This window comes from Podarcis melisellensis (assembly GCF_964234715.1).
Source record: "Podarcis melisellensis genome assembly, chromosome: W".
Classification (NCBI taxonomy): Eukaryota; Metazoa; Chordata; class Lepidosauria; order Squamata; family Lacertidae; genus Podarcis; species Podarcis melisellensis.
This window is the reverse complement of record NC_138535.1, coordinates 12,388,392-12,398,022: the sequence shown is the minus strand read 5'-3', so window position 1 is coordinate 12,398,022 and position 9,631 is coordinate 12,388,392. Positions and strand designations below refer to the sequence as shown.

The window sequence follows — 9,631 nt, the reverse complement described above, 5'->3', positions numbered from 1 at the left end:
AGTGGTCAGGGATGATCGGTGTTGTAGTCCCCAAACAGCTGGAGGACCAAGTTGGGCCATGCCTGATCTAGAGCAGTGGTGGCTGAGGAAACCAACTCTCCCCAGGTGAAAACCGGAATAGGGGTAACAAGAGGTACAACTCCAGTTCCAAACCAACGCTTTCCAAAGGAAAATTCCAGGAAGGGAAAAGCCAAATGTCCTTTTTTTCTCCTTTTTCCAAGCCAGATGAGCACAATCTCACATCAAATTCCGTGCTATTTCTCGGAATGAAGGAAGGAAGAAAATCAAAGTTTTCCAAATGTGGACGACAAGAAACATTTGGAACCGGAATCCTACAAATAGGACTACGTTGCCTATCAATACAGACCAGCCAGCGCTCACAGAACATGGGGAAAGGGCTTCATAAATACTCTAACAAATCACCAGACTACTACGATTATGATTATGATTATTTTATTTTATTTTACAGAATTATAAATAATAAATAGCGTGTGAGACAGTAGATGGCAAATTGTTTGCTTCTTTTTAAAAAAGAAAAAAGAAGTTAAGGCCGATGGGATCTTGTGAGAAGGAATAGATCAGGCTTCCTCAACCTTGGCCCTTCAGATGTTTTTCGCCTACAATTCCCATGATCCCTAGCTAGCAGGACCAGTGGTCAGGGATGATGGGAGCTGTAGTCCCAAAACAGCTGAAGGGCAGAGTTTGCCTAGGTCTGATCTAGTTTATTTCAACTCCATTCTTACCTTCAGAACAGGCATGGGCAAACTCCGGCCCTCCAGATGTTTGGGGACTGCAACTCCCATCGTCTCTGACCCCTGGTCCTGTTAGCTAGGGATGATGGGAGTTGTAGTCCCAAACATCTAGAGGGCTGGAGTTTGCCTGTGCCTGCTTCAGAACAAGCGATCGCAACAGCTTTTCCGAGAATTAAGAGTTACGATCCGAGCAGACATTGGCAAAATAATTTATAATAATAATTTATTCTTTATACCCCGCCCATCTGGCTGAGTTTCCCCAGCCACTCTGGGCGGTTTCCAATCAAGTGTTAAAAACAATACAGCATTAAATATTAAAAACTTCCCTAAACAGGGCTGCCTTCAGATGTCTTTTAAAGAGAAGATAGCTGCTTATTTCCTTCACATCTGAAGGGAGGGTATTCCACAGGGCGAGCGCCACTACCAAGAAGGCCCTCTGTCTGGTTCTCTGTAACCTCACTTCTTGCAATGAGGGAACCGCCAGAAGGCCCTCGGTGCTGGATCTCAGTGTCTGGGCTGAGCGATGGGGGTGGAGATGCTCCTACAGGTAGTTAAAAGGAAAACCGGCAAACCAGGCAGCATTGGGCCTGATGTGTCTATTAAAAGGAGAATTGTTCTTTCTAAACAAGTATCTAGACCAGGCATTGGCAAACTCGGCCCTCCAGCTGTTCGGGGACTACAACTCCCACAATCGCTAGCTAACAGTACCAGTGGTCTGGGATGATGGTAGTTGTAGTCCCCAAACAGCTGGAGGGCCAAATTTGTGTAGGCCTGACCTAGAGCAACAGAGTTTATTTCAACTACATTCTTACCTTTGGAACAAGTGACGGCGACTGGTTTCTCGCCATTTTTAACGCGAATATAAATTGGGTGCTTTTCCGAGAATCTGGAGGAAATGTGGATTCACTTTCTTTGAAAGGAAAGTCCCGATCCGAGCAGTTGTTGTCAAAATAATTGGTAGTTAAAAGGAAAACCGAGCAGATGTTGGCAAAAGAATTAAAAGGGAAACCGGCAAGCCAGGCACCGCTGGGACCTGACGCATCCCTTAAAAGGATTAAAATCGCCAGGAGACGTTGCCGAGAAGGAAGGTTGACGTGGGCATTTCGCACTCTGCGCTTATAATCCGCATGCCCTCAGGGGTTTTATGCCACCAATTTCTCTGTGGGCGGGTATAGGGAAAGGACGGCACGGGCGGACATCCAGGCGAGCGGCAGGGGGGAGTCACTTGGGGGAAAGGTCATCCATCAAGATGAAGGGGGTTCGGATCGCGCAACAGGTGCTTCCGCCACGGCGCCTTTGGCCAGGGAGTCGGAGGAAAGCCTGGCACTGCTGGAGCTCCCGTCGAGGGCGTCCGAGGACAAACTGCAGGGCACGAGGGGAAACCACAAGCTTCAGTCAGGGCACATGAAATGAAAATAAAAAAATAAAAAAATGTCCAGTAGAAACTTAGAGCAGGCATAGGCAAACTCCTATGTTACATTTCCCATAACCCCTGACCACTGGTCCTGTGAGCTAGGGATGATGGGAGTTGTAGTCCAAAAACAGCTGGATGGCCAAGTTGGGCCACGCCTGATCTAGAGCAGTGATGGCCCAACTTGGCCCTCCAGCTGTTTGAGGACTACAATTCCAACCATCCCTGACCACTGGTCCTGCTAGCTAGGGATGATGCGAATTGTATTCCCCCGGAGTTTGGGCCGGAGTTTGCCTATGCATGTCATAGACCAACTCACCTCTTCAGATAAAGTGCATATAAAGTGAATGCAGAAACAAACAAAAAGCAACAAATACGAAGAAGTCACTGGCAGGTTCTGGTCCGTACCCAGCCGGGTGGATTGGGTTCAAATCAAGTCGGTTGAAATCATGATTCAAGTCACTCAGTAACGCTTGATATATATACACACACCGTATTTTTTGCCCTATAGGACACACTTTTTCCCTCCAAAAATGAAGGGGAAATGTGTGTGCGTCCTATGGGGCGAATGCAGGCTTCAGGAAGATATCCGCAAGTCTTGCAAGCCCTGTGGGAGGTCCCGCGGGCTCGCAAGGCTTGCAGGCAGCAGCCTGAAGCCCAAAAGCTCGGGGGACAGCGGGGAGGTGCAGCGCCGCCACCCCGCTATTCCCCGACCCGATCTGGAGGCTGGCGGGGGGGAGAAGCAAGCTTGCTTCTCTCCCCCGCCAGCCCCACAAACTCGGGGGACAGCGGGGCAAGCTGCTGCCCCACGGAGGCTAGAGAGGCTGTCCCTGAAGGCAGAAGGGGGAGACGGAGCGCTCCGTCTCCCTCTTCTAGCTTGCGGATGGCTGCGCAAACCTGGGGGGGAAATAATTTTTCCCCTTGTTTTTCCCCCCCAAAAAACTATGTGCGTCCTATAGGGCGAAAAATACGGTATATATATATATACACACACACACACACACACACACACACAAAGGCCAAACCTTGCTGGCATCCTCTTAATACTAACTCCCATCATCCCTAGCTAACAGGACCAGTGGTCAGGGATGACGGGAGTTGTAGTCCCCAAACATCTAAAGGGTCGTGTTTGCCTATGCCTGGACTAGAATGTCACTTAAATAAAAAAGCTTTAGAAAGATTTTTCCTCCAAAAGCATTTTGTTTTAGAAATCTGATTTAAATTTTAAAAAATCCAATTTAAGTAAAAAAAATCAGATTTAAATATAAAATCCCTTTTTTTAAAAAAAAATCATTGATTTTTATCCACCCTGGGTAGGAACTATTTTGGAATGCTGGAACATCAAAAGACATGGCAAACCATTTCTGGGCCAAGATGAGTAGTATATGCATTATTAAGATTAATTTTACCATGAGCTGAGGTCTGACAGTTGGGTCACGTCGGGAGAAAGCATGTTGGTGGTTCCTTGGAAAAGTCTCTTGGGCTGGCTTTCGGTTTCCATTTTTCCTACCAAAATCAAGCAGATTTGGTTCAGATTGGAGGAGGAGACCTTCAAAAAGCAGCAGTTTGAAGCTTGCCTCATAGCAGCAAAACAAGACAACCAAACCAAGTCTCTGGGTGATTATCATTTCAGGCACCCGCTCCTCGACTCCAGGCATAGGCAGACTCTGCCCTCCGGATGTTTTGAGACTACAACTCCCATTGTCCCTAGCTAATAGGTGTTGGCATAAAACCAAGGAAATGGGGGCAATTGGCAGGCCCCCAGCTGGCTCTAGCCCACTGGCTGGTGTGTTGGGCGATCTCCAGTCCTTGGATCAGCTACTAACAACAGCTGTTGCTGTCTTAGCAAACTCATCAGCAAATCTCTTTGGAGGTTTGCCTTTTGTGGCCCTTGCAGATATGCATACTAGATGCAAGTCTTCAGCACTCATCTCCTCCTTCTTAGGAGAATGGTGGCCAATGGTGAACAGTGGTTCTTCCAGTTTAGTGTCAAACCCATCAGATGGTCTGAGTGAGGCCTTTGCGCTCTTGTAGTCTGCTGTGTCATCACTGTCGCTGACATCAGCAGCAGCACCGCCCACTAAGCTGGAATCTGAACTCTGATCATCATCCTCAGCTTCCTCTGCTACCTCAGCATCCTCATCTTCTGAGTGACTCTGGAAAATCCCCACATCCCACCCCCACTTGGGATTGTATTCAACACTCTTTGTGAACCGTATGGTCTTAGTGTCAGTCATGAGTACCCTGTATGCACCTTTTTCATACCCCATGAACAAACCATGTGCCCCACGCTTCCCAAGCTTGCTGCTCTGTGGGCTGTGGACCCACATGTCAGAACCAAAGATTCTCATGTGCTTGACGTAAGGTTTCTTACCAAACATCTTCTCATAGGGAGTACAGCCGATAGGTGAAGACAATCTCCTGTTATACGTGTAAACAAAATTATTCAGCGACTCTGCCCAATATTGCTCAGGAAGATTGGCATCATGCAACAAGATTTTTAGGCCTTGCAGCAAAGTTTGATTTGTCCTTTCACAAAGTCCATTCTCCCAGGGACTTGAGAGGTCGTGCTGGATTCCCTTCTCAGTCAAAAAAGCTTCAAACTGCTGAGAAGTGAATTCCCCACTTCGGTCAGTAAACAAACAACCAAGTTGTCTACCGTGGGCATTATTCAACCAAGCTCAGAAGGCCTTGAACCTAGGAAATGCTTCTGATTTCTGCTTGAGCACAAACACATGAATGTACCTGTAAAAAGCATCAATTAAAACCATGAAGTACCTGGCGCCACCCAAAGAGGGTGAAAGTGAACCAACGAGGTCTGCGTGGACTAGCTAATAGGGTTTAGAAGCCTGCCTGCTAGACACTTTGCTTTTGGGTGCAACCTTCACTTTGTTTTCTGCACAGGAGACACATTTCATATAATACCTGCAGAGTTTGATTGTCATACCTTGAACCTTCTCTGGCATCTTGGCGAGCGCTTGCCATGCCATGTGACCAAATCTTTGATGATGTGTATGAATACAATCTAAATGAAGAACTTTGTTAGTTTGTGCAACACAACAAGATTCAACATTAGGGACATTAACACCAGTGTCATCGTAAGCTATCAAGAACAATACATCTATAAAATCAGCATGCAAGATTCCTTCATTGTTCTTCCGAATGATGCAAACCCCCTTCTTGAAGGAAATTTCAAAGTCTTGCTCAGTCAGCTGTGGGATACTGAGCAAATTGTCTGCTGAATCAGGAACATACAGTACCTTGCTGATGGTGGTGTGCAAGTTTGTCAGTTTCACTGTCCCAATTCCAGCAACCCGCAATGTCTTTCCATCAGCCTGTTGAACTGCCCCATCCTGTGGCATAAAGGAGATAAACAAGTGTCTGTCCCTTGCAATGTGCTGCGATGCGCATGAATCCACAACAAATCAGGCTTTGGCTTTTGGAGAAGCAGTGCTAGCAACTAAAGCCTTGTTCTGCACTGTTTCGGGCTTTTGGCCCCCCTTCTTCCGGCCATCTGCAGTCTTTTTTCTCTGTTTATCTTTCGCCTTTGGACAATTCCGTTGGACGTGACCTTGATTCTCACAGGACTAGCATTTCACAGCTGCCAAAGCCTTAGCTCCCCCTGGTGGCTGCAATGCTGTCCCAGATGACATCGCAGTCTGCTCTCCCTGAAGCACGCAATCGGGTTCTGCATTCCTCCGATCATACAGTGGTACCTCGGGTTACATACGCTTTGGGTTACATACGCTTCAGGTTACAGACTCTGCTAACCCAGAAATAGTACCTCGGGTTAAGAACTTTGCTTCAGGGTGAGAACAGAAATTGTGCAGCGGCAGCAGGAGGCCCCATTAGCTAAAGTGGTGCTTTAGGTTACTAACAGTTTCAGGTTGAGAACGGACCTCCAGAACGAATTAAGTTCTTAACCCAAGGTACCACTGCTCTCATTTTGGAGGACAGCCAAAACCTTTGCTGCAGTCAGGTCTTGAGCAAGTAGAGTAGCCAGCTGGCTTGCCACAGCGTGGTAAGTCTCATCCAGGGAATCCAAAATCAGGACCGCAAATCAAGACTCCGGCATAATGAAACCTGTATGCACTAATTCCTGTCTTAACTTCTGCAAGTCCAATACGTGGGCTCTGAGATCTCCCCCTGGCTCAAGCTTCTTTCTGTGCAGCTTTCTGAAGTAAAGCAATACAGACCCAGCTTCTTGTCTCAGATGCGATTCCTTCAACGCCTTCCACATTTGGCGTGAAGACGCCTTGCCAGCCAGGGTAATTAACTCCTCCGGAGCTACTGACAGGAGAATCGCCCCCATTGATTTGGAGTCGGCTGCAGACCATGCATCTGTTATTTGAGCTGGGGGATCTTCAGAAACAGTGTTCCATACCCCAAGCCTTCTCAATTGACCCTTGCAGTACTTTGCCCGGGTCTGATAATTGTGTCCATTTAGACGTGGACAGGGAGCCCCATCTGATGCTTGTAAGAGATCTATTCCTGCTTTTTACTTCAGCCAGGACCTGAGCTCTTCACAGCCGCTTATCTTAGCAGGTCGTAAATCAACGCAGCCTGCTTCTCTCCGGCCTTAATTGCTTGGCACAGACATCAAATGCCAGGTGGTGCAGCATCCATCAGCAGCCTTACTCTTGTGTAAGCGCCGTGGATCTGGGCCCATAACCCTGTTGTTGGCATGCAACCAAGGAAACGGGGGCAATTGGCAGGCCCCCAGCTGGCTCCAGCCCACCGGCTGGTGTGCCGAGCTATCTCCAGTCCTTGGATCAGCATGAATCTGGACCCGAGCTTCAGAAGCTGGGGCACTCTACTCAGCAGAGTAAACACGCAAACAGAAGTGGCAAGAGAGGTTGTGTGAGCATATTTACAAGCAGTTTATTCAGCATACATCAGGACAAAAGGAAAACATGTCTGCTTTCCTTCGTGTCCAAAGCAAGACAGCTAAAGCAAAAGCAAACAGAAGTTCCCAGCGATGATGATGATGATGATAATAATAATAATAATAATAATAATAATAATAATAATTTATAATAATAATTTGTTCTTTATACCCCGCCCATCTGGCTGAGCTTCCCCAGCCACTCTGGGCGGCTTCCAATCAAGTGTTAAAAACAATACAGCATTAAATATTAAAAACTTCCCTAAACAGGTCTGCCTTCAGATGTCTTTCCTTCACATCTGAAGGGAGGGCGTTCCACAGGGCGGGCGCCACTACCAAGAAGGCCCTCTGTCTGGTTCCCTGTAACCTCACTTCTCGCAATGAGGGAACCGCCAGAAGGTCCTCGGTGCTGGATCTCAGCATCCAGGCTGAACGATGGGGGTGGAGACGCTCCTTCAGGTATACAGGACCGAGGCCATTTAGGGCTTTAAAGGTCAGCACCAACACTTTGAATTGTGCTCGGAAACGTACTGGGAGCCAATGCAGATCTCTCAGGACCGGTGTTATGTGGTCCCGGCAGCCACTCCCAGTCACCAGAATAGCTGCCGCAATCTGGATTAATTGCAGTTTCCGGGTCACCTTCAAAGGTAGCTCCACGTAGTGCGCGTTGCAGTAGTCCAAGCGGGAGATAACTAGAGCATGCACCACGCTGGCAAGACAGTCCGCAGGCAGGTAGGGTCTCAGCCTCCGTACCAGGTGGAGCTGATAGACAGCCACCCTGGACACAGAATTAACCTGCGCCTCCATGGACAGCTGTGAGTCCAAAATGACTCCCAGGCTGCACACCCGGTCCTTCAGGGGCACAGTTACCCCATTCAGGACCAGGGAGTCCCCCACACCCGCCCACCCCGTCCCCCAAAAACAGTACTTCTGTCTTGTCAGGATTCAACCTCAATCTGTTAGCCGCCATCCATCCTCCAAGCTGTGCTGGACTGTAAACAGACATGTGACATGCAACAATCCACACGTCTGTTCTTAAGGTGGAACGCAATATCCCAACAACAGGACCAGTGGTCAGGGGTGGTGGGAGTTGTAGTCCCAAAACAGCTGGAGGGCCAAGTTTGGCCACGCCTGATCTGGAGCAGGAAAGACGCATGGCTCGGTCAGGCCACAGGCCCCACGGTGAGGGCCCCATGGCATTTTGTGTCCCCCCCCAGTGGTGACACCCGGGATGGACGGCCCCACGGCACCCCCCTGCCTTTGCCCCTGCACAAACCTTTCCTTTTGATGGGACCAAGAGCGCTGGGCCGGATGCAGTTGATTGGACTCTGGCTCCTCCTGCTAAAATCAAAGCCGGATTACGGTCAACCTAGGAACGGGAAAACTTCTGAGGTGACAAGACGACTTTAAAGCTACTGTATTGTGTTTTCAAAATTATAATCTGGGTGGATAAAAATCAATGTTTTTTTAAAAAAATCAGATTTTTTAATAATTTAAATCGGATTTTTAAATCATTAAAAAGATAGTTTTCCATTTAGGTTACACTATAGTCCAAAGGCTATTCATCAGGAAATAAGGATTTGTTTTAAATCAGGCATCCCTAACCTTCGGTCCTCCAGATGTTTTGGACTACAATTCCCATAATTCCTGACCACTGGTCCCGTTAGGGATCATGGGAGTTGTACGCCAAAACATCTGAAGGGCCACAGGTTGGGGATGCCTGCTTTAAGTGCTAAAACTCAGTCTAAGGGTTTTTTTTAAAAAAAAAAATTAGTTTAACCACATCAGTTAACAAACATGGATACATGTGCTATAATGTTATTCCTTTAGTTAAATAAATTGTTTAAATTGTTGTGCAGGAAAAGATTATTTTTCTCCTTCCAATCAAGTACTGCAGAAAAGTTCTCCAAATTGAAACAGTTAACTTATTAAACCTCACCATAATTTTGTAAGTATTTCTAATGGTATAACCAAATCAGTCATTTTTGTTATAACTGGAAAACCTCTGAAAATTTATGATTCCAAAAAGGAAACCTTCCTCCCGATTGTCAATATTAAGAGGATGCCAGCAAGGTTGAACCTTTCTGTTAAAAAGGGATTTTATCATTCCAAAAAGGAAACCTTCCTCTGGTTGTCAGTATTCAGAGGATGCCAGCACAGTTGAACCTTTCTGTAAAAAGGGATTTAAATCAAGCCTTCCTGACTAGTGGTTTAAATCAAGTCTGACTGACGAGTGGTTTAAATCGTGATTTAAATCGATTTAAATCAAATCCACCCTGATTATAATGCTGTATAATGCCCTTACAAAGAGTAGCCTTTCACAAACTTTCATCCCATAAAAGCAAACACTGTTAATATTTTTAACCGCCAAGGAATTTCACCAAAGATGGACTTTGTGCCCTAGCAGTTTATCAAATGAAACTCTGCTACACGAGTCCGCTCTTTAATAAGCATATCTACACGGGGCAGTATTTTCAGGACAATGCTAATAAAATTGATATAAAGTTGAAAATAAATGCTATCCTTTCCAGAAAATAAAACATAAATAATGACAAGTTACATAACATCAGAAATGCCAATTGC

At 46.7% G+C, this 9,631-nt stretch overlaps 1 protein-coding gene across 1 annotated transcript in view; it reads right to left on the bottom strand.

Moving 5' to 3' along the window:
* LOC309361150 (PABIR family member 2-like) overlaps nucleotides 1-9,631 on the bottom strand; it is a 43,230-nt gene that overhangs the window by 8,938 nt on the left and 24,661 nt on the right. Inside the window, 4 exon segments of the mRNA XM_081896114.1 lie at nucleotides 1,565-2,012; nucleotides 2,018-2,114; nucleotides 3,573-3,669; nucleotides 8,325-8,389. Coding sequence (XP_081752240.1) covers nucleotides 1,974-2,012; nucleotides 2,018-2,114; nucleotides 3,573-3,669; nucleotides 8,325-8,389 — 298 coding nt within the window. The 3' untranslated portion in view covers nucleotides 1,565-1,973.